Here is a 24,082-nt window from a genome sequence, read left to right as displayed (position 1 = left end):
TGCCTAAAGCTGTGACAGGCTTTACAAGCCCCTGTCCCTGTGGTTTAGTCAAGTTGCTGCTTCACATGTGGTCGGAATGAGAAATGGATGAACCACTCGCTGCTGACAGCGGTTCCACGGCTCCCGGGAAGAGCTGGGAAAGGTCCCAGGCCAATTCCCCCCATTAAGAACTCACTAGCTAACACCTCTGCCCCTACCAGTTTTGGGGTCCTGCAGGGCTCACCCCAAGTCCAAGCGTTTTGGCAGAAAGGGCATGGAGGGTGTTTGTGCTCAGAGCTGAGGGCACCCAGCCGTGTGCCGCGGCAGGGAGCGCAGGAGGTGGTTTTAGGGGCTGCGGGGGTTCCCACCCCAGCAGACCTCTGCATGCAGACAGCGGTGCACAGCAAGCCCTTCCTCGCTAAGGCAGATTGAGTTTCCTGCTAATTACAGGACCAATACTCCTCCCTCACAAGAGGTCACTGCCGGGGTCCCCTCCCCATCACACCCGGGAGCTGGGAAGCGGCGTTTTGGCCGGGCTCCCGCTGCCCCCCAGCCAGCTCGGGGTGTCTTCACAGTGGGTGAGGCAGGCAGCAGCACTGGGGGAGGCTGCTCCCACCGCATTTGGTTGTTTCACTGGTTTCTCAAGCTGGCAGCCAGCACGGTCGTGGGGTTGCTTTTTAGGAGGCTCCATCTCCACACTGCTCCCTCGAGGCAGGGGACACGGCACTCTCAGAAGAGGTACTGCGCCCGTGGCATTGGGAGCGAGGCGAGGAGGCTGCCCTCGCGCCCCTCGGCCAGGGAGGGCTGCCCCCAGCCTCCTGCACCCCTGTCCCCTGCCAAAGCCAGCGTCAGACGCAAACCCAAACGCGTCTGGCCTGCCAGGCAGCCCCTCTGATCCCACACACATCACCGGGATCAAAGGAGCACGCTTTCACTGCGACGTTTTTTCCTTCCCGGTCTCTGTCCACCCACGTAACAAACTCCCGTGTGAGAACGGCTTTGAGGCTTCCCAGGAGATGGCACGCTCCTTCTTGGGGCTTGAAAACTGCAGCTGCTTCTGGCTTTGTCTTAAAACATATCAATCAGCAAGGTTTTTTTTGGGAAGCACCCTGTCAGCGCCTGCCCCCCTCTTCAACACTCCCGAGGATCAGCCCAACAAAGCTCCCCAAACGTGCCTCGGGGGAGCCAAGTTTGTTGCTTCCTCCCTTCTCCCCACCCGGGTTTCAGGGCGTAGCACTGAAGGAGGAACCAGCCCAGACTCCGATCTAGCAGATGCTGCGCAGACACGCGAAAGGGGTGGAATATCCTCTGTAGCCAAAGCAGTACCGAGACTGAGGTGGTGGCGAGAAAAGAGCAACAAAAGCTGTAACTAAATTTATGCAAAAGTGAAGTGCTTGGCAGCATTTAAAACAGACCACAGGAGTCCTGACCCTGAGCACCCCTCTCCAATCCCAGGAAAACATCCTTTTTCCTCTTCAGGCTGGAATCTTACACAGCCATGTTTTTTTAATTCAACATGCCAGAGTTTTGGCTGTGTTCAAGAACTCGTATCTGCTCCAATTTGCTTCAGAAATGGTCAGGAATAACCTGCTGAATACAACCAGGAACCCACACCTTTGGAGGAGAAGCTTTAGCCCTGCCAATTGGACAAAACTCGCTGTATTGACTCAGGGATAGAAACTGTTTGTTCTGTGCTCTGCTAGGAAATCAAAGCTTCACAAATGGTTTAACTGATGGGTGTTGGTCCAAGCGTCTGGGCACAGAAAGCTTCCTCCGACCTGACACGAGTGCTCCCAGTCCACTCAGACTGCAAAAACTCAAGCCTGGGATCTGGCCACCCTGACTGATTTGTGTATTGGGAAGGAACCTCCCTCCCCATTCTCCTTGATGGGAAATTCTCCTTTCCCCCAAAATGACCTTTCCTTCAGGAAGAGCTGCTCTGCACCGTGAGCCCCCTGCCTCAGTCACCGCGGAGAGGGTCACAGTAACACCAAGCAAGTCTGGGTACCATAATGCCCTTCCCTCTGAATCATGCTTCAGCAGCAACGCAGAGCAAGTTCCCACCAAGACCAGCAACCCTAGAGCACCATGTGCCCAGCACAGATAACGACCCCCACACCACCACCGAGGTCCGGTCGCTGCTGCATGGCACCAAGGCAGCAGGAACGCAGAAGCCACTGACACCAAACAGACAGCAAGCTTCTCAGGTACTGGAACTCAGACCTCCGAGCCTCTTCCAAAATCCGCAGCAGACTGTGGCTCCGTCCGCTCCCTCGTGAGTCACACGCCCACCTGAAACACAGCGTCCTCTGCCCATCTGTCAGGACCAGCCGGAGCTGCGTACTGGGCTTCTGTTCCCCGGAGATGTGCAAAGTGAATGTGAGAGTACAGGCTGCAGGGACTGGGTGGAAGCTGTTCCAAAAATGACAAGAAGGGAAGTCTCTGTGCCACAGAGGTGTGGTGGGAGCCAAAGGCCAGCTCGGGAGTTTGTTTATAACTAAGTTAAGTGCCTCAGCATCTCTCTGTAGATCACCTCCTGCAACTGCCCAAGCACTCAAGTAAGTTGTAGCAAACTTACAAGTGTGCCTTTGCTTACACAAATATTTTTACAATGCTTAAAAATCAACCCTGAGAAATATGCCCTAAACATTATCCTTGAGCAGAAGCTGCTCTGCCTGCCCACCAGAACCACGCACAGCGGCTGGCGTTGTCCCGACTGACATGGCCTAGCACTGCTCTCCCCTGGTGTGGCACTCGGCTGTTGCGCTTGACAGAACCACAGTCTTGGCAGAGGAGAGGATGCAGTGAAGAGGAGCCCTGCAGTTTCTTCTGGCATCAGACTAATCATCCAGTTCAGCCTCCTTTTTTCTGATAGGAACAAAAACAAGACAGAGTCACAGACTTAGAAAAAAGTAGAAAAAAGTAGAAACCAAGAAGACCAAATAACTATGTCACTTGGTGAATAAGAGGCTCAGATACATAGGTTTTGAGATATATGGTCATAAGTGGAATGAGTTTGGTTTTTTGTTGCACAGACCTCCAAACTAGCTAGCCTTTGTGTGAGCTTCAGCATCTGCCACGGCAGGAAGGTGTTAGAGATGAAGCTCCAGCACAAAGAGGGGACACGCAGCCTGGCACTGCACAGGGCTACCCCCGTGGCCTGGCCACGCTGCGCAACTGCCACTACAAGAGCAGAGAAAGCCCCTTCTTTTGCTTCTGGCTCCATGACTCAAAGAATAGAGGAGCTGAGCAGAGCATGAGGAGTTGCACCAGCCAGGTGTCCTAAGGAATCCCTAAGAGCTGCCTCAGTCAGCGTAAGTAATCTCTCACTACTGCCACTGGCAACCTTCACTCTTTCTGGCCCATCAGGACCCTCAGAGCAGAGCGGGCTTTGAGTCCTGACACACTTCATTCATCCCCGAGCAGCTCTTCAGGCAGGGCTGTCTGGTATCTGTCCAGCCTGGTCCTGGTGCGGGTCTGAGGGAACCCAACACCACTCTCGTGAACTATGCTGAAGAGGCAGCGTAGACACAACACAAGGAACTCCTACGCGTCAGCGGACTTGCTATGGATTTACACCGTTCAACAGAGCAGCCGCTGGCCTACATTACGTAAGAGTGGGGAGTCTGACCCTCCCCTTGCTTTCTGGGGGCAGATACTGGCTCCCTGCAGGATATTTCTGTTCACCCTCGTGTCACACCTGTAGGCGTTAGTGCTTTATCGCAGGCGCCGGAAAGAGACCAAATCCCGAACGACCTTCCCCAGCCTAGGACACAGTGCTCTGCAGAAGAAACGTGTGAAGTAGCATGGCTACAATCACCAGAAATCACCCTTTATGGAGGCAGCACATGTCCTGATGTCACTTGAGCTCACCTTGTTACCCCGTCTGTCCCTTTAATGCCATTACTGAAGATCATTACATGAGCAGATCCCCTTTGGAGAGGCAGCTGCTTGGGCTGCCCACACACCTACCTCTCTGGCCCAGAAGATAAGACCTCCAGTGGTGAACACAGCTGCTTCCGAATATACTCCCTCGATCTAATATCAGCCTGGAATTAAGGAGGAAAACGAGTGAAAATGGATCGATCAGCCTGCTTGGTGCCTCCCCTTTGTTACCTCAGTATGCCCCGGCACACCCTGATGTCAGTACATCACAAATAGCTCTCGTACAACTGTGTTGCAAAGAGGAACCTGCACGTTTCTTTCCGTGTTTGGTTTCTGTGCCTCACTGCAAGCTGCTTGGTAGAATGAAGACTTAAAATGAAGAAACAGAGGGTCCTGGACCAAACAGCCTTACTGGAGTACAGTCCGCTTCAGAAGCAGAAATGGCAATCGCTGAACCCTTGCTGTCTGCCCCTTTACTTCTCATAGGAGTAAGGAGGTGAGACATTGGGCACAGACAGTTCCTGCCAGCCGGTGCCTAAGGTCTGCTCAGCCCTGGCCTACACCAAGCACGGCAGGATGAACAGCCAAAGCAGGACCCAGACCGGGCTTCCTCAGTAAATCCCGGTTGCAGCCGAGTGCAATCAGCCTTCCCCAAGGGTCCCTATGAGACCCAGAGGATGAACTAGCAGAGGCTTCCAGCACACGCTGCGGTGCAGTGAGCCTTCCTGCAGCAAGCACTGACCCAGCTGGAATCCCTCACCTTACACCTATGCTGAATGGCTACTCCTCATCGTCCAGGGACGTGACAGGCCAGCAAGGATTTCCAGAGGCTTAGTAAGAAGAGGTGTTCACCGGCAAAGGGAGAGTTGCTGAGGTGATGGGCTGCTTCTCCATTTTGCCCTGTCTCTATACCAGAACTGCAACTCCCCTTTCATGAACCCTGGCAGCAGAGCCAGGAGAGACCTGAGAGTCTGAGAGTGGTCTAGTGCTTTCATCCTTTGAACCAACCCAAATGACTTCTTCCACATGTAGGCACCTCCAAATACAATGCAGGAAAATGTAATGAGCAGCTAAGGTCTTCCCTAGCAATAGCTCATCACTGTCTGATGAGAGATGGAATAGACTTGTTAGAAAACTGAGGGCAGGGTAAGTCTTCCTTCCCTCAAGAGGAGATACTCCAAAAAGTAAACCAGCTCTCCCATCGAGCCAACAGAAGCTGCTCCACCACCCTCACTCTGTAAAGGGATCACATACCGTGATCACATGCAGGTCTCTGCAGTGCTGCATCAGCAAAATGCTTGGAGATAAAGATGCCCAAAACAAATGACTCCCCCTCAGCCCAGGACTCTGCCCACCCTTCTATTTCTTGGGATCTTCTTCATCCCTTTTGCTCAAAGCTATCAAAATCCTTCAGCCTATACTGACGTACAAAAGCAGTATGTCCCCTGGCTCCCAGAAAGTTGTTGGAGTGCCAAAACCACATGGATGTGGAGGCAGATCTCTGCAGCATTGCAAGGCAATTTAGCATGGACAGTGGCTCACAGACCCCTCCTCAAAAGGTGGGGAACTACTGGAGCATTTTATTGACTTTTCCCAGAGCAGCAGAATGCCCCATGGACTCTGCTGCAATAGCCTTCACTGTACACTCAGTGAAACAGAAGCTGTGTCCCAGGACTATGCTAACAGGGCCTCCCACTGGCATTGCAAGCAGGCGCAGGCTGCAGCCTCCAGGCTCACAGCACTCCAAGATCATCCATGGTCTTTATAGCTGTGACACTCTGATGTTCCCAAAGGATTAGCTTTCCTGGTCTCTCATCAGCTGAGAATGGGACTCTGCCCTCCACAGGAAACTGTAAATTGAGAAGGGGAACAAGGCTACGGAGAGGGCTGTGAAGAGTTTGGGAATATGGCAATCCAGCAGGCGAGTTCTCAACAGGACATGGGACGAAAAAAGAGAAGTTGGCATTGCCCATTCTTGTACCCATCCCTTTCCTTCCTCTGTTCCAGCAGTTGCATGATGCAGCAACAGATGGAGAAGTGCACCACTCATCTGCTGCATATCCTTTTCCCTAGGCAAGAGCTTGGCTCATCCTGCCTATGCGCCTGATGGGCTGGCTGTGCGATGGTAATTATGCAGCTATAGCAGGTAAAAACATCCACTAAAAGCAAACAGAGACAAGACACAAGCACATCCTTGGCTCTGTTGCTTCTTGGCAGCGGTGGCAAGGCAAGTGACTGACACACCTTTCACACGGTCCTACCTCATGAGTCCAAAGGCAAAGCTGCCAAGGAAGACAACGGGAGCAGTTTACACGCCCGGCCATATCCATGCTCTGGGCTCTGCTTTCCAGTACCAAAATCAAAAGGAGTGATGTTGAGACTCTACCAAATTCATGGTTTACTGCCCTCCTCATTTGAAATTGAGCTTGGAGCCATCACCAAACCTCATCGAACCCACCCTCATGCAAGTGTCCAGTTCCTCCCTTCCTCTTCTGACACCCTCTCCTGTGACATGAGCCCTCCTGAGCTCACCAGGAAAACTACATTGCTGTGTCTTATCAGCAACGCAGGATATGTGGTCAGAGTGGGGCACTGAGAACACCAATGGAAATCCCAAGAGCTATAGAAAGTGCTGCTGCACATTTACTGGATGTTCTTGTTCCCCAGAAGCGTCATTGTTCAGCTTTCCAGTGCAGAAGGCTCTTAGATGCTATCACAAGCACGCAGATCCTGGGCTCTTGGACAACTTTGAGAACTGGCAGTTGATTTTTACATTTCCTCAAAGTTTTTTTCTTTTTTAGAAACTTCCTTTCTCAAAAACACTGCTCTGCCGTGACATTTTAGAACAGCTGCTGTGCCCCCCCTCAAAGGCAGAGTGTCTCTCTCCACTTAAAAAGCAGTATGTGACCTTCCCAGCTGGAAAAGCTTCACAGCATATGATGATCATGCTAACAAAGTGGGTTAACGCATCCCCAGTGCCTGTCCTTGAAGCATTTGCTACTCTCATCGCTGTGCTACTTCTGGAGTCTCCCCCGTACCTTAAGAAGCTCCCCACCACCCCTCCATCCCTGCCGCTCCTAGTCAGACCTCTCGGGTGGAGGCTCTGCCTGCTTGCTGCTGGAAATGCAGCTCCACCACTGCTTAACAATTCTGCAAGCTCGAGAATGAAAAATAGTTACATAAGGGGTGGTTTGTTTGGGAGATTTTTTTTCCTTCTCTCTATAATTGGACAGTTTCATAACTGAACTGACAAATAACTTTGATCACTCTTCAGGATAAGAGATTACGTGATGTATTTTATAACAAGGGAAGGAGATTGTTCAATAGAATCCCTACTGGGAGACCAAGGTAGCAAGAGTCGCACCTACAAACTACTTTTCTAGGGAAGAAAAACCCCAACCACATTCTGCTGGTAACATAAGCTAATGCTTGATTAGGTGGCAAGTTACTGGCCAGTCCTCACTCCTAACACAGTGCTGAGAGACAGCTTAACCCAGCGTATTAACCAAGAGGCTAATCAAGAAGATGGATAACTGTCCCGTAATAATCCTCACAGATTGTTTCTATTTTCAGAGGGGACTAGTGCTGGCATTAGGGTCTGGAATTGTTGCTTTGCCTATTTGATGAGGGGCAGTGGTGATCCCTGTGCACACATCAAGCTTGCAGCGGGGGGTACATCTGAAGGGAGTTAAGAGTTTCAGGACATCAGCTACTGATTTCCCTGCTGGGCAGCAGGAGCCATTCACACAGAGGAGAGGGATGATGGCTTATTTCTCAGTTCTCCTAAGGGCAAGTGTTTAGTATTTCACATGAAGTGACCTGCAGAAATTCCCAGCCCTGGGCAGGCCTACTTCTGTCCTTCTTGGTGGGCTGGAGCAACACCAGGCTGTGCCATCAGCCACATCCTGAGCCAGCAGGAACCGGCTGGGCAAGGTGCCAGCTGGAGCTAAAAGGATCATGAGGTGAGCTGGAGGCTGGTGTGCAGCCAGCCAGGAACCTGAAACAGCGAGAGCAGAAGAATCAGTCCCAGTGCAGTCCTTGTCAGCTGGAGAGTGTTAAAAGCTTCTGTCTCCCCGCTGTGCACGGTGATCCTGGGTCTGAGCAGGCTTGGAGCGTGGGCAAACACTGGAGAGGGGTTCTGACCTCTGCCAGAAGTAGGCAAGGGCAGTTGCTCCCCGGAGGGCTTGGTATTGTTCCAGTGCCACTCAGTTTGAATGCTTTGCTTATCATTCTGGGATGACAGCTCCTGCCTACCTCAATCCCTGTCTGGGTAGCTCCAAATGACCAAATCTCTGCAGAAGAACCTCAAAATCTCACAAGCTGGCTGGGCAGAGACATCACTCCCATGCAAACAAAATTCTCCCAGATCAGCCTCGCACTTACGCATGGAATAAGGACTAAGTGGGATGTAAATACTGATTGTAGGTGATAATGAACTTCCCTCTGCTTTCTCTGAAAGATCACTTCTCTCACCTCCATCACAGCCACAGTTCCTTTGGCAGCACGACCACACTGTGGGCTGAATGCAAATCAAACCGTTTCTCATCACTGCCTAGATACTGCTGCATGCCCAGGAAGCACAACATACCCTATACAGACTGGCCTCTAGGAAAGTAGAAAGTTTAAGTTCCCACAACAGTTGCACAGCACTACACACGCTGCAGCATAGTATTGCCTTCGTACAAACCATAAACACAGCCTCAAGAAGGTATGGGCAGCTGAGCTCTCTTAAAAGCATTACATTTCTCGGGCTACCAGAACTTACAAACTAAGAGCTAATGATCCAGAAGTCTTTCACAACACTGGGAAAGCCATAAGCACATCACCCATCAGGGCTGCAAGCTTGTTCTGGGGACATAGCACAGCAAAAAGGCCAAGCCAGTCATCCACGGCAGGACGGCCCGCAGCCTTCTACTTCCTAACTCCAGCTTTAGGTGCTCAAGAGCTGAGGCTTCCAGCACTGCCCTGCGTCAAGACCTGTGACAGTTACCATACAGAGGAACTGTGACAGGGAGAAGCCCCATGGAAAGGTCTAAGTGTCCTTATCTCCTGCCATCCCTCTACCTCTACAGTAAACACACTTCCTTTTGGATTTTTAATCTCTCTGTAGGGAAAGTGACAACAATTCATTCCATCGCTTTAAATAAAGGCCGCAGTTAGAGAACCGGAAGAGTCTCAGAACATAGACAAATAGTGGAGATAGTTGGAAATGAAATGAGGGTGATGAAAAGCTCCAAGACACCTTTTTTTTTCCGAAGGGAATGCTTTTCCCCTTTCCTCTGAACATGCCGAACTGCAGAGCTAGCTCAGAGCTCTGCAGAGGCATCTGTCCCTTGCTGGAAGAGATTACATAAGAAGATCTATCAGCCTACTCCCGTCTGGCAGGTAGTGGTTTATGAGATCAGAAACTCCAGTTCTGGTATGGACACTTCAAGGTTTGTTTTGCTCTAAGGCGTTAGATTTTTCTCTGGTTTATAACTATAGACTTGAGACTCTGTTTTCAGAAAACACTGCAGCACCAATGAGAAGCTCCTGTGTGCAGAGACTGCGTACCAGCCCTCAGCAGGATCATCTTAGTGCTGCTCTGAGGAGCTGCAGAGCAAAGGTGGCCAGGCACCTGACAAGCACGGCGGTGCAGCAACGCGAACGGCGTGTTCCAGGGCAACGTTACCAACACGGACATCTGAATGGGCCCTGCTCCCTGGGCAGTCGCTGGGCCGAGCTTCTAACAGCAGGGTGACCCTGAGAGAAGGGAAGCACTTGTCAGGCTAGAAGTCCCAGAGGCTTTATGCTTCTCCAGATCCTTTCCGCAAGCCCTGCTGCGATTTAATTAGTCTGAAGCTGAGCCTTGGTGGCAGCTGCGGCTCACTGACGGTGATCCAGTGCTGTCACCTACTGGCTGGCTGCCGCCCCAGAGCCTGCAGCTCCTTGCGGAGTGCAGTAGCAGGGAAAAGCCCAGAGGAGCAGCACTGCGGTCTGTGCTAGACTCAAAATGCCCAGGAAAACTGCATTTCCAGCTCCTGTGTATTAACATCAGCATCACAGAAGTTGCCTGCAGAGAGGAACCAAGAAATCAGTCAGGCTGGGTCTGCAGTAAGGGCCATGTGTGCTTCCAGGCACTGCGTCAGAAGAACAAGCAAGGAAGAAGGAAGGGTCAGTTAACTGCCATGTAAACAACAATACAACAGGCTGGGGAGAACTGGCCAGCAAGAACGGTGCCAGCTGCAGAACGGTCTGTTGCAGATGAGCGGCAAACTGAGGCTCTGAAACATCGCCCTCGGCTTGGCATCCACAGCCCCCTCCATTGCCTGCTTGCCTGCTTCCCTACTCCAGGCCTGCCTTCCCCTTCCTCAGCTCCCCTGCTTTTGTACCTGACGGATGGGCTCCGGGATCCGGTACCTGCAGCAGGACTTGACTAGACGCACAGCTGTCTCCAGGCACACCCTGTGACCCACAGAGACGTAAAGCGGCTTAGAGCTGTTGTTGTAGCTACGCAGGGCCTGTGCATTCAGAAACAAGAAAGATCAAATACTTAAGAGGCTTATTTTAACAAATACAGAGTGGCAGATGAATTATAAGCTAGCCAGTTGCCTTCAGAAGGTGGGACGGTGGCTCTGTATTTGGTAACTCCCAGCCCTTTTGATCCTCTACTTCCCAGCATCTCCTCATAGAGACTGTTTGCCCTTTTGGACCCCTGTGGCCCTTCCCCAAACAGCTCACACCGCTCTGGGAAGCAGTGAGACTTGCTAATGCAGACTATGTTGAAATAACACCAGAAGCAGGAAGTTTCTTCCATCTGCCCATTTCCTGTGCAGCACTCTTCTGAGTCAGATGCTCCCCTATTTCATGCTGGTAAGCTGCTACAGAATTGGCACCTCTCTGTGATTGTGGTTCACGAACAGGGGTGCTGGAGCATGGCACCTCAGATGCCGTAGCCATGGACGTGAATATATCCAACACCTGAACTGTCAACTCTTTGCACAAAAGTTTGAGCTCATAGGAAGGGGAAAGCAGTGTTACTAGTCACCTGTTGACACTGTGTCTTCCTGAACTAACGTCACTGAGCCAGTCCCAATATAGAGACAACATCCTCCAGCGCTCCCAGCTACACAAAGCTGGAAGACCTGACAGCCAAGCGAATAGGCAACTCCCCACAGCTTACCGTGCCCAGGACTCTCCCCGAAGTGCCTGTCAGTGGGAACGTATCTCCTTCCCTCTGCAGGGAACGAATCTAGGGATAAACACACACAAGGTCAGTTGGTTAGAAAGTACTTGTATGCGGCTGTCCCAATTTTCTTGGGATATTAAAGAGCGGAAATAAATTCCCAGCCTGGCCTAACCTGCTCTCTGTGCAGCTCATCCCTGACCAAGCCATCCACCTGCAGGAGGTTCTTGGCCACTCCAATGCACGGTAGATCCGTCAGGACTCCGAGGTGACAGGCCACACCAAATCCTGCCAACAACGAGTCACTGTAACTGCAGGACTCCAGAGAACAGGAATCTCAAGCGGCAGCACAGGGACCCTGGAGAGCAGGGCTCTCCAGTGAAGTCCTACCTCTGGGATGGAGCAGGCCATTTCCATCTACAAGAAGTACCTGAAAAAGCCAAAAAATAAATGTTATTTCCTGTGCGCTGAGAGCCACTCCAATAAGCAAACAGTGATGCTGGCCCTGGGAGGAAGGAGAAGTCTCTCTCAGTTCTTTTACTTCTCTCTATAAGGCTCTTACTGCGGTGCCGTCTATGCCTGACTCTAAATGATCAGCAGCACGAGTTCTTCGTGGCTGGCAGCACTCTTCACTGGTGCTGCACACCCAACGGGACTCCCATTGCCAAGGGAGGCCTGGCTGCTCTTGGCTTAGCATCCCTGCTCCCTAAGGAAAGGGCAGTAGATGCTTCAATACAACTCTGACACTGCACTTCCCACCCTGCCGGCGGAAAACAGCCAGACAGCGCGGTCTCAGGAGAGGGAAGAACACCTTTCAGCAGTACTCGGCACCCTCATGACATCTCAACTCGGGACAAAGAAATATGCCACACCTGAGGTTTGAGCCTGGGCTCCTCCTGCTGAAGTCTCTGAACAGCTTCCACCAGGAAAGGGACCTCTCGGAAGGCTAAGAATCCTGCCACGTACGGGGCGCTCACAGCCACCATCCGGCAATCCTCGTACAGCACCTGGGAGCAGCGGGACAGTGACGATGACCTCCAGGACTTTGCTGGTTAATTCCTGACTGTTTCAGAGGCATCTCCTCTGGTTTATATCCCCTAATCTCATCTTTTTAAAAACACTCTGCTTCTGGATCTCTCCCACAAAGCCAAGGCCATTGGGTTGTGTCACTCTGTCACTCGGTTAGAGAAGGGGGTGGATAATGGACTGCTGACAGAAGAGGGCTGGACATCACCGTACCCTGCTTGAGAGTGAAGTCCTTGAAACAAAATTAGGGCAGCTATTCAAATAGACAGCGGGGGACCTCAAAGCTCACCCAGTCAGAGCATTATCAGAGGGCGTCTGTCTCTATGCAGGGATAAGCCAAAAGAAACCCGTAAGACAGGACAAAAAAACGTTTGTGCAGGGCAAGTTGAGAATCAGGGCAGGATTTGAAATTCAGTTCATAAAAATCCCAGCAGCCAGTATCAAACTTTATTTCTCTGCTTGTTATAGGTTTTATAGTTAAAGATAATTTTTATATCATTTTGAAAACTGGGAAAGAGACCAAAAATCTTTATTAATTCAAGTAAAATGACTGTGGGATGTGGGATTCATGACAGTTTTGAGAAGGCTTTTATATGTTACATCCCATATTATTAGTTGATTCCCAGCAAGAACTCACAAATGAGACATCTGCTGTTTGAGTGCTACAAATGCTTTAACTTCCTCTCTTGATCGGCACAGAACACCAACGGTCCTTTCTGTCTCCTTCTGGGCAGTGGCTGAGACTGATTATTTTCAATACACATCTAAACCAGTTACAGACTCCTATGCCTGACCACGGACTACATCTCATCACGGTATTTTTTGATTTACCAACTAACTTGAAAGGATACTAAAGCTATCCCTCGACGCCTTGTAAGTTCCCAGTGATTCTACGAACCTCTCACAATTAGGACCGGTTTGCATCGCATCTTCCTAAACTTATGTCTAAACCTTACATGCATTCTTTTCCCTGTTTATCTTTCTTGCAGAACGTACGGTTGGGGGTTTTGTTGAACGCACATGCGATAACTTACTGACGTCCTGTGAGGCAGAGGCGTGGTAGATAACGGCCTTTGTGTAAGTTTTCTATAAAAAACTTCAAGTTATTGCACACCTGGGCGCAACCCTAAGGCGTGAAGCTGTCCACTTGCCGTTACCTCAAGAGCCGGGTAGCTGAGAACGACCAGGGAAGCGCAGGCGCTGGTGTCGTCTCCTTTGATGTAAGATAAGTCCACACCTCCCACTCTCTCCAGACCTGCAAAACGTGGAGCTTTCTGCCACTCCTCGGTGTCCTCCTCGACCACGCTGGCTTTTAACTGGGCCTGCTCTCTAGCGAAGACCAGACGGCCGCAGTGAGAAGCGCGCCCCTTCCCCTCAGCTCCAGGCCTCAACACCGAGGCCCCGCTCCATCCCGGGCACCACGAACCGAACCACACCGCGGGGTCGGGCTGTGCCCCGCGGACCCAGCTATGGGGGCAGCGCACCGGGGGCCTCTTCTCGAGGGGCCCCATAACTTGTGGGGACGCGGGAACCCCCCCGCTTTCTCCGGAAAGGGGAGCCGGGGGATGCAACTCCCCTCACCCCGTGCTCGTCCTCACGAGGGCCGTGGGGGCGCGGGGCGGCGCAGGGGAGCCAAGGGGAGGGAAGGGGACCCCGCCGCGGCTGGCCCGGTACCGAGGGGCAGAGGAGGAGGAGGGAGCCCCGCCGGACCCACCCCGCCACACAAGGCCCAGCCCGGAGCCCACGGCGGGGAGCCGCGGGGCCCGGCCGAGCCCGCAGCCGCGCACGGTTGCCATGGCCACCGCCCCCCCGGCGCATGCGCAGGGCGCCCCGCGCCGTTACCGTTTCCAGCGGCGGAGCGTGGCGCCCGGCGGCGGCCCTGCTGCGCGCCCCGCCATGGCGCCGCGCCGGAAGCCCGTGCCACCCCCCCACACCCCCCTCGGGAACGCGGGCGGAGCGCGGCCGTTCCGTGCGCGGCGGAGGCGGGAGGAGGCACGGGAGCGAGCAGCTTTATTGGAAAACACTTCCCGGTGGGCCGGGAGAGGGGCCCTGCCCCGGGGAGCAACGCGGGTTAAGGCAGGGAAGGAGCAGCTTCCGTCGGCGGTTTCGTTTCCCCGACTCGGTCCCCGCCCTTCAGTGGTGCCGCGGGGCTGCGCCGCGCTCCGCGCCGAGCCGGCCCCGGGGGAGCGGCAGAAGGCTGGGCAGGGGCCGGGCAGCGGCACGGCCTCAGGACCGGGGCGGCAGCGAGGAGAGAAGGAGCCGGGGCTGCAGCTTGGTGAGAGAGAAGTGTCAGGAGAAATGCAGATTGAAAAAGACAGCAAAAAGAACCACCTTTCCCTGCACGAGGGAATGATGCTTTTTAAAAAAAATCCTTCATCTTCAGCAGGTGGCTTCAGGGTTTGGGGTTTTTTCAAAAGTCTCTGCTTATAGGTGCAGCCTTCTGTTTCTTCACCACCCTTCTGATGCATGAAAGCATCCAGTCTTTGCATCATATTTCTAGTACCAAAGTAATAAAAAAAAAAAACCCTAAGCCCAGAAAACCAAGCCCCTGAGCTTCCACAATCTCACCAACACCACGTGCGGGTGGCATTGCAATGCCCTGTGTACGATGACCCTGAGGAAGGTCAGACCGACCCAGTGGTGGTAGCGGTCCTAGCTCTCCCTGTGCTCTCTTTTGAAGAGAGCGGCTGCCTTCCACGTAGCAGTAGCGTGAGAGAGAAGAATCTCATCTGGGAACATCTCTTCCAGCTCCGTAGCTAACTCAGAGTCTTTTGCATCAAGGTAAGGAATGAGAGATTCCTTCAGGCTAGAAAACAAAGTGCAAAAGTAGGATTAATAGATAGTGTACAGCAAGCTACAAATGCCACTGAGTATTTTGTGTGGTAGGAGTGCACCAGTGTAAATATACAGAGTCTTAGCACATGTATTTTGTAATGAGGAGGATTAAACAGCCAGTCAGATTTATAGAGAGGCTAAAGAACCCAGAAAGGGGAGGCTGCTGCTCGGGCCAAGCTGTGCGTGCTCATCTGAGTGACTGCAGAAGTGCTTGTGTTTATCTTTAGTGCTCATGAACAGCAGGTCCTGGTATATTCCAGCAGTGTTCCCAAAATGGTTTGTATAAGATGAAGAAGTCGTACATGCCAGAAACAATCTTAGAACTAGCTGCATATTCTTAATGTCGATGTCCAGCAAGGCAGTCATTTGCCGGGGAACCATTGCCATCGCATGCATTTTCAGAGGAAGAGAAGCTTAAGTTAGTAACAACAACTGTGGGTTGGTTTGGGCTGCATAAATCTGTTACCTCCACGTGGGTCTGAATTCATCCACGGCTTGGACACGTCTCAGCTTCAGGATGATCATTTCATGGAGCTCCTGCAGGAAGGTTTCCAGCCTTGAGTGGACAAGGAAGGTGTTGAGTAGCTTGGCAATCTCTGGACTGAGCTCGGCTTTGTAGGCTGTACTGATGTCTACAAAAGGATCCTAAAAATGCAGTGAGGGGAAAAAAAACAACAACCAACCATACACATTTGAGCAGCTTCATACAGAGAAGATGAAACAGCTGATTAGACACTGAAGTTATCAGTGTACCTTACCCTTTTGAGGCGCAGAAGCTGCTCAGATTTGCGGGTAGAGAGAAGTTGCCATAGGGCTATGTTGTGCTTTAGGTGGCATCGTCTAAGGGCCTGAAAGAAAATCACATATGGAGTGAACCTGGATGTAAGGGATGTGTTTAGGAACCTGTCCACAGCCTGCCGTGCCCACGCAGGTCAGAACTGCGGAGGAGCACAACCACAGGGAGTTCATCAAGCCCTTTTAACCTGGGCATAGAAGCCCATCTGCAAGAGGTTTCTCTCTTCCTCTTCCCCATTTTGCCTCCAATAATCCGTCTTTTTGGTATCATGAAAGGGAGTGGGAAAGTGATAGTGCTATGTCACACATACTTGTCATAACATAGTGCCTTTGCCCCCTGTCAGTAAAGGGCCTCTTTTCACACATCATTGGGAGATAAAACCTTCCCCTGTCACCACTTTTGAGAGGTAAAGGGATATTCTCAATCCTGCTCAGCACCAGGCAAGCCAGTGTCACTGAAAGCGGACTCCTAATTGAAAGTTCTCCCTTGTCTCAGTTTTAGCATTGCAACTAATTATGCTGACACTCAACTGAGAATTCTCCTTCCTGGTGCTGACAGAAGAGCTTGGATCTGCAGAGAAGAGTTCAACCTTCTGCACGTCCTGCACCTGACCTTTCTGTAGGGTTTTGCAAGAACCTGCTGAGCATCACAAGCTATTAGATGCTCCCACCTTGCAAACACTGGTTGCAGGGGAAGTGAAAATTGTGTCGCCCCCCCCACTGTTGAATATGGTGGGGAGGGAGTTCTATCACATACCTTTTCAAGCTGAACTTTTGCTGGGCTTGGAGATCAGGCTGGCTGGATTTAGTATAAACCAGTGCAGATTTTACCCTGTAAGAATAAGAGCTTTGCTCTCAGGACTCACCTGCAGTACATGAGGGTTTGTCTGATCACCCATCTGCAGAACTTCTTCTATGTAGTCAGTCAGAGGCATTTCAGCATTCTCTCCAGCCATGGCCAGGAATCCCAAGGTAATTTCAGTGATGGACAGAGCATCACAGACATCACTATAAGACTGTAGTTCCCCACTGATGATGTTCATCACAGAACTGGGGAGAGCACTCTGAAAACCATGAAGTCAAAGCAGTTGCTAATATTAGTTTAGAGCCATTCCTTATTGCTGCTCAAGTTGCTAAAGTCATGGAAGATGGCAGAGCCCCAGATTTAGGAAACCGAAAATGCTTAACTATATCCCTTTCCTTTGTAAATCCTGACTGACAAAAGAAGGCCAGTTTGCACGTATTTAAGGCATGCCAAGAGATTAGCAGACAAGCCTTCAGAGCAGATGAACAAGGCAAGTGACAGAAGACAAGCCTGACGTTTCTTGGGATGTCAGGGGTCACACGCTTGCCCTGTTTCCTCCAATGCAGAAACCCACCTGATCCAGCTTACTCCTGACATCATTAAACAGCTGCTCATAATTCCGATCATGTCTATACACAAGGGTAGGTATTCCCTGTCAGGAGAGAAACCCACGGTTGTAAAACTTTGGTAACATTGCTAACCCTGCTACAGTGCATGCCTGGCTGCAGCAAGCACTGCAGGGCTCCAACGTTGGCCAAGAAGTTGTCTGCAGAGAACATAGCTAGCTGCCTTCTCCTACCGTTAGGGTGATGAGTGGTTTCCCCTGCAGGAACTTGCTGATGACTTGCTGCTGGATCCTCTCCAGATCAAAGTCCTGCAACGTCTCCCCTCCCTTCTCCATGCTGTACTGGCAGTTGGACAAGATCAGAGGAATCAGGTCTCTCTCAACCTCATAACTGATCAAGTGCAGGTCAGCCACTTCTGACGGACTGATCAAGTACCTGCAGAAGAGAAGACAGTCTCCATTTAAAGCGAGAAGCCTTTACGAAGCGGGGAAAGTTGATTATGTGGTAGCAGGTAATACAACAGACCCCCCCAAAATGCCTAGCTGGAATAGCAACATACCTATCATCTTCCTTGATGTGTTTGTTCACCAAGTGGATAAAGTAATTGTGCAGACTAATGAGGTAACTGGCTAAGGCTGTGGAGCAGAGGCCCAGCCCCTGTCGACGTGGCAGAAGGACCTCAAGCTTGCTGTCCAGGGTCAGGTCAGCATCACAGTAGCCTTTAGGAAGCTTAATTTCCCCTGAAATAAAAGGCATAGAAGACTGCTTGAGGTGGCCCAGAGCCAGCCCACAATGAGCAAGCCTCTCCTGAGCTGACCCAGGTCAGGAGAAAGTATAAAACCTGAAAAAAGGAGCGCTCTTTCCATTACTTATAAACACTAAAGGGAGCAAGTTCAGGTGAGAATACTATAAGAGGGAAACAAATTCTTCCTTTGCACCTAGATCTTCTTAAACCTTTAATGGCTGTTGTGGTTTAACCTGGCAGGCAGCTAAACACCACACAGCCGCTCGCTCACTCCCCCCCACAGTGGGATGGGGGAGAGAATTGGAAAAAAAGGTAAAACCTGTGGGTTGAGATAAAGACAATTTAATAGGACAGAAAAGAAAGGGAAAATAATAATAATGATAAAAGAATATACAAAACAAGTGATCCACAATGCAATTGCTCACCACCTCCTGACCCAGCCAGTTCCCAAGCAGTGGCTGTGCCCCCCCGGCCAACTCCCCCCACACTTTTTTTTGTTCAGCATGACGCCTTATGGTATGGAATAGCCCTTTGGCCAGTTTGGGTCCTGGCTGTGCTCCCTCCCAGCTTCTTGTGCATCTCCAGCCTTCTCCGTCAGTAGAGCATGAGAAGCTGAAGAGTCCTTGATTTACTGTAAGCTCTACTTAGCAACAAGTACAGCATCCCTGTGTTATCGACATTATTCTCATCCTAAATCCAACACACAGCACTATAGCTACTAGGAAGAAAATTAACTCTATCCCAGCTGAAACCAGGACAATGGCCAAGGTCAGTTTTGAGGATATGTCTCAGCATCACTGATGGGAGGAACTTGAACCATCGAAGGGCAGTAGTCGAGGAGCACTGTTGGGCAGCTGTCAAGCTCTTGCTTCCATCGCTCTCAAAACAGTGCTGGGAAAGAAAGGTACTCACCATTGGTGTCCAGCGAGTTTCTTAGCTTGTTCCAAACAGACAGAAACACACTCACTCTCCTCTGTAACAGGTCCCTCATCACATCTGAGGAACAACAGAAAAACAAATCCTTGAAACACCTTTTACTGGCAACACCGTGAAACTCTAATGTAAGAATTTTCAAAGCACACCACTGAACTCTAGGCAACTGCTCAAACAGATCAAGAGAGACTAAACAGACATTAAATAGTTTTCTAATGCTATCAAATTGAGTAATTTGCTCTGTTTGTTTACATTCTTCCATTATTGTCTGCTATTGGCCCAGGCCACAAGGCTGGATGGATCCTTGGTCTGATTCTGCATGACCTCTAAGTACTTTTCCATAAGTACTTGAAAATATAAGTAATTATACTTAAGTACAATTGAAGAAGTTGCCACAAAATGTCTGTATGCTGCTCATGAATGGAAGGGAAGGACATCTATTCTACCTTCTAGGCAGGTGCTACTCTAGGGCAGAGCTTAAAATTTCAATATACCCACTGCTGCATTCAGGGATTTACCTTGCTTATCTCTGAGCAGAGTCCCCACCCCTTCTGAACAATTTTCCTGTGCTTAATTCTCTTTAAAGCCATCTGATGACTTTTCCAAGCATAAGGCCAGGGCTAAGGTCTCAAATTCATTTGGATGGGAGTTAAAAGGAAAATAGGAGGGCTTAAGATTGCAAGCTCAAGAGAAGTTTCCACTTTCATTTTCAACTGGACTATCCAGCGCTTCTTGTTTCGCTAGCTACAGTTTTGGCACAGTCTTCTCACCTGAGAGGGGTTCGTTGAGGAGGTCTCTGATCGAGCAGTGCTTGAGATCAGCGGTGTTCTGAAATCGCCTCACCAAGTCTCTCTGCAGAGCCAGAATCTCTGGTAAGAATTTAACCAGCCTCAGTTCTGCTTCCTGGAAGAGCAAAGGGGGCCTATGAGTGAGGTTGTCCTTGGACAAACCAGTTTTGAATACTTTTATGGAATTACTTTTTAAATGTTTAAAAGAAAAAATATTTTACACATGCAGTTCTCAAGATTATAGAAAGTTATGAGAATAAAGACACTGTATAATCAAACAGTGGTTTGGTCCTGGGCAACTGGCTCTAGGCGACCCTGCCTGAGCAGGGGGTTGGAGCAGATGACCTCCCGAGGTCCCTTCCAACCTCAGCCAGTCTGTGATTCTGTGAACTGATCTCTGAACATTGCAGTCTCTCATCCCTGTGTCACACCCACCTTCTGCAGAAACTTCCAAAGGAGAGGGACAGTGTCCTTGGCATTCTTTTGCTGGACTACATGGCCCAGGTTCTCCACTGAAATCCTCTTTCGGCAGCTCCACATCTTGGAATGATGTATGTGACTGTCCTTTGGCAGCTGGGACAGGAAGGTGACCGGGTCGCTATACACTATTTTCACTATTAGATTGGAAGAAATTCTCTCATCCTCTTGTATTTGTCTGTTTAGCTTCAGAAGTTTTTTATCCAAATCCTGCATTTAAAAAAAAAAAAACCGAGAAATTATATCAGAATTGGCAGTGTCCTGCCACAGCCATGTTGAACCTCCACTAGAATATATTTCCCTAATAGCTTGATGACCAATTGACACAGAAATATGTCAAAGCAGAAGATGAACTCCTAGGGAAGGCGTGTAAAACACATACTGCAAGACAGCTGTTTATACCATAAAGTTATCCTTTGTTCTCTAGCTCGTCCGACTTGCAGATCTTCCATTCTTGAGATGATGTATGGGGGGAGGGGGGAGAAAGGCAGACGGCATTCATTTGGGGCAACCATATGCTCACTTGGACAAATACTTTCAACTGAGCTAAGACATTTCTGCTTTTCCAGCTATACAAAATCATCACAGCCCAACTCTAGTCTCAGATACTCATTTCCACAGGTAGAATAAAGTTGGCTGACCCTGACAAATTAAAGCTAACCTGCAGTTGTGTCATAGATGGCTTGGCTTTAGGAATAGCTGGGTGAAAAGTGTAGCACAGATATTACAGCAGGTCAGATTTCCAAGTACGTGGACTTTGAACTGCTCAGCTACTGAAATTTTATACAGCAAGTTTCTCACCTCCAATTCAGGAACAATAATTGTGTTTGCAACAATTTCTTCCCATTTGTTTCTGTTCTCTTTGGTGGAGAGCACATCATCAAACTGAACTGGCCCTGCAACAGGAATATTTAGTCTCTTACATTTGCAATATTTCAGTTAAAAGAAAGCACAGACTCCCCAAGCTTCCAGATGTAACACCCTTGCAAGTTAGCATTAAGAGCCAAGAGCGATTACAGAGGACCTAGAAGCTAAACGAGTATCTTAGTCTAGCTGGAGAGCGTCATCCAAAACAGCACACAGTGATTGCAGGTTTTCAGAAGCTTCAGTCCAGTCATTCATCTGAATGATGTGGACATTTATACAAGTCATTCATAATCCCAGAAAGGTTAAACAAGCTGTCCAAGGTCAGACCATGATCAATGACAGACCAAAGAACAGAGCTTGGAATGCTGATTTGTGCTGTCACACTAAAAATATGGCTATTACATATAAATCCCTCTATGACACGATGACTCATGTCAACTTGAACTCCAGATTCTACTGTGAACCATACTCCGCCATCCTTCTTCTACCAAATAGCTTCTTGGTAGTCACTTAGAGGGCAGTCTAGTATATAGATTATACAGAGCATGAGCTATTGTGCTTTGAGTAGTATCTCTGCTTGTGAGCTGAAAGCTCTGTCAACATGTCATGAGGTTGTTTATTCAATAATTCCTTTTCAGAATTATGCACCAAACCTTGCAAACCCCACGTACTTGACCAAAAGAGAAGTAAACAGCCTAAAATTCTTCACTCCCTACAGCAAGAAAAAAGCCTCAAATTTCTGGATCTTCCTTGTCAACTCAGCTACTGCCTGTTGGAAATGGTCTATTAGCAAAGAAGCTAAATAACTGCTGCCCTTAAAATGCTGATACAGCTTGCAGATGCGATACAGCAGGTAGTTTTCCTTACACTGGCCTCGGTGCTGATGGGGGTCCTTGAGGAGGCTGCCGAGGACAAGATGAAGGATGCTGATAGTGTCATCCACACTCTTCCCAAAAATTTTTGTCAGCTGTGCCAAGTCCTCCCAAATATGCTGCTGCAGGAAACTCACCGAGCTGTGCACCGGTGGCTTGATAATCTTTTGCAATGACTAAAGAGCAACAAAAGGCAAGGATGAGCATAGCCAGTAATGTCCAGTTCAAGCACAAGGCATGCAGAACTACAGTCTTACCAGAAAGTCAACTCCATCCTATAGGATTCCTACCACTTGAACAAATAAAGGCAGGTATGTGTGTATAGGCGTGCATGCAAGTGCATGAAGGAACCAAAATCACTCCTGGGCAAGGAGGGAAGTGAATTTGGGTCTTGCATCTTGAAAGACCGCCCCAGTTACTTGGCAATATGATGAAAAGGACCAGCATCATGCAAAGGTTTCACTACATTTCATGTGGCAACTTGGAACTATTATTGGAAGATACCTGAGGATCTTTTGTGGCTCCCAGCAACATTGTCAAATGTGTGAGCAAGCGTATCAGAATGAAGACAACTGGGGACATGGCCCGATCAGACACTCCCATTGTTTTTCTGTGTTGTGCATCTCCAAGTATGTGGCCAGTTTGAGTTCTGTCTTCGTTACTCCTGTTGGAAAGTGTGCATATATAGTATTGTTTTGCCTTGACAAAAAACATACAAGAGATGTCTTTGATACCCAGTAATGTCTTTTTGACCTGTAAGATCTTTGAATGCCATAAAAGCTGCCAATTAAGAGTGCTACAGGGGAATGAGGACTTCCAGTAAGTTTTGTACACAAATAAGCCAATGTTTTTGGTTTTGCTGGCTGATTACTCTTCCTTGGACATCTCTTCCTAATACGTTTTCTATGAAAGAGGTAACGTCCAGCCCTGTAGAGCAAGATTAGCCAACTCCGTGCTGAATAGACAAGAAACCACTGCTGTTAGAATTAGTAACTTTAACATTCTTAGACAAGGGGTCTAAGTGCTAATCCAGAGATTCAAGGAGGAGGGAGCACAAGTTATCGTTACTGGAGCTCTGGTAGAAGTTCTTCAGTCAAGCTGATCCATTTAAGAAAATGTTGCCTATTACTATATGTTGGTGTAGAACCACATAACCTGTATCAGCCTGGATGAGCAGGGAGATGAAAAACCCTAAACCAGCAGCTTGACAAGATCTTATGTTAAGGCAGTTTCTGCAAAGTCAGAGTTATACCAGCACTCCTAACAGCTGAGCCTCTTCCCCTCAGAGGCCCATGTCCGAGCTAACGGGGAATGCCACATGCCACCTTTCAGGTGGCAGCATGAAGTGGTTGGTACCTTTTGCCCTGAAAGCATGACAGGCAAGTACCACATCATTTAGCGCTGAAAAGGTTAATTAATCAAAGCGTACCGGAATTCTAGAAAGCCAGGCAGCGGTTTATGCTGTTCTCCTCCAACTTGGGCGCCACAGTCGAGACATCGACTAGTTTCCATGGGGCGGCCACACTAGCAAAAAGCAAAGTGAGAACCCTGAATTCCAGAGTAAGAGCCTCTCCAGCAGAGAAAGAGAATGAAACAAAAATCCAAGCTGGAACTGGTTAATTTGAAAACTGCTACTGGGCAAAGGATCTCTGCCTCTCGTTTCCTAGATTTATGGTATAAGCTGTGTTAGAGCTATTCTAAATTTTACATTACAATGGCAAAATTATTAATAATATAGAGTTTAGAAAATGAACCGCTGTGCAGCAGAACATTAAAACCAGTAAACAAAACAAAACAGTTTATTGTTGAAAACACCGCCTGCTTAAGAACCCACCAGTCTCAAATTCTTACCTCTCCTACAGTGCAGGGGTGGCCATTTGGACACACTGTCAAGAAAGAGAAACAAACAGGACAGTATTATAAGACAGACATTTATGAAGCCCCTGTTATTTCCTTTCATAGAGACCAAGAGCAAGAAATATGCTTCAAGATCTCATCAAAAGCCCTGACAGTCCCAAGCTCAAAGGAGTGATAGACCCACATAGGAACCAGAGGAAGTTTTCAGTGCTTCTCTCCTTGAGAAACAAGGAATGCAAGTCTGAAAGATTCTGCTACTGAGTACCAAATGGGCTGGTAAGCATGAATGCTCCCACCCCTGGATTCCTAGGCTGCAGTAAGATCCGACTGTGGAAAGCAGACAACTGAAAGTTGGCCAGGAAGGTGGCAAAGTGCTCCTCTTCTGCTCACACCACTTTAACATTGCCAGAAGTAACAGGGCAGGTCTTCTGCACTCTCAGACTTTGTAAACGGCTATAAGCTTGAGACTAAACAGAAGCTCGATGCA

The 24,082-nt window shown here is 49.4% G+C and overlaps 2 protein-coding genes across 6 annotated transcripts in view; both read right to left on the bottom strand.

Moving 5' to 3' along the window:
- Nucleotides 1-1,341: 1,341 nt before the first annotated feature.
- On the bottom strand, nucleotides 1,342-14,547 carry ENDOV (endonuclease V). Of its 2 annotated transcripts, none has more exons than XM_072881623.1 (9): nucleotides 13,898-14,547; nucleotides 13,213-13,384; nucleotides 11,902-12,036; nucleotides 11,420-11,459; nucleotides 11,205-11,317; nucleotides 11,027-11,095; nucleotides 10,236-10,364; nucleotides 3,952-4,028; nucleotides 1,342-2,850 (listed from the first exon to the last, which is right to left on the bottom strand). In XM_072881623.1, the coding sequence occupies exons 1-9, from the start codon at nucleotides 14,545-14,547 to the stop codon at nucleotides 2,820-2,822; spliced, it is 1,416 nt and encodes a 471-aa protein (XP_072737724.1). In that variant the 3' UTR covers nucleotides 1,342-2,819. The 2 variants fall into 2 exon arrangements, with proteins under 2 accessions (XP_072737724.1, XP_072737725.1); XM_072881624.1 differs by having other exon boundaries at nucleotides 1,342-2,847.
- RNF213 (ring finger protein 213) overlaps nucleotides 14,047-24,082 on the bottom strand; it is a 54,744-nt gene continuing 44,708 nt past the window's right edge. For 3 of the 4 annotated variants that reach the window (XM_072881620.1, XM_072881618.1, XM_072881621.1), the window contains exons 53-67: nucleotides 23,590-23,624; nucleotides 23,168-23,262; nucleotides 22,243-22,402; nucleotides 21,734-21,914; nucleotides 20,801-20,895; nucleotides 19,958-20,209; nucleotides 19,505-19,637; nucleotides 18,714-18,797; nucleotides 17,616-17,796; nucleotides 17,290-17,491; nucleotides 17,065-17,142; nucleotides 16,552-16,749; nucleotides 15,649-15,738; nucleotides 15,357-15,535; nucleotides 14,047-14,861 (exon numbers count right to left, since the gene is read on the bottom strand). In XM_072881620.1, coding sequence (XP_072737721.1) covers nucleotides 14,708-14,861; nucleotides 15,357-15,535; nucleotides 15,649-15,738; nucleotides 16,552-16,749; nucleotides 17,065-17,142; nucleotides 17,290-17,491; nucleotides 17,616-17,796; nucleotides 18,714-18,797; nucleotides 19,505-19,637; nucleotides 19,958-20,209; nucleotides 20,801-20,895; nucleotides 21,734-21,914; nucleotides 22,243-22,402; nucleotides 23,168-23,262; nucleotides 23,590-23,624 — 2,117 coding nt within the window. In that variant the 3' untranslated portion in view covers nucleotides 14,047-14,707. The remainder of the gene's footprint in view (nucleotides 14,862-15,356; nucleotides 15,536-15,648; nucleotides 15,739-16,551; nucleotides 16,750-17,064; nucleotides 17,143-17,289; nucleotides 17,492-17,615; nucleotides 17,797-18,713; nucleotides 18,798-19,504; nucleotides 19,638-19,957; nucleotides 20,210-20,800; nucleotides 20,896-21,733; nucleotides 21,915-22,242; nucleotides 22,403-23,167; nucleotides 23,263-23,589; nucleotides 23,625-24,082) is intronic. The other variant, XM_072881622.1, reaches the window with a different exon arrangement.

Source organism: Ciconia boyciana, chromosome 16, assembly GCF_034638445.1.
Source record: "Ciconia boyciana chromosome 16, ASM3463844v1, whole genome shotgun sequence".
NCBI lineage: Eukaryota > Metazoa > Chordata > Aves > Ciconiiformes > Ciconiidae > Ciconia > Ciconia boyciana.
Note: the sequence above shows the minus strand (reverse complement) of the source record. Positions and strands in the feature narration are given on the sequence as shown.

Excerpts from the sequence above, each read along its gene's own strand:
- ENDOV (XM_072881623.1), bottom strand. The coding sequence starts at position 14,547 with ATGATGCAAAGACTGGATGCTTTCATGCATCAGAAGGGTGGTGAAGAA. Across the intron at positions 11,460-11,901 it reads AGCCCAGGCTCAAACCTCAG|GTACTTCTTGTAGATGGAAA; the intron begins GTGTGGCATATT and ends TGGCTTTTTCAG. Across the intron at positions 11,318-11,419 it reads TGGCCTGCTCCATCCCAGAG|GATTTGGTGTGGCCTGTCAC; the intron begins GTAGGACTTCAC and ends CGTTGTTGGCAG.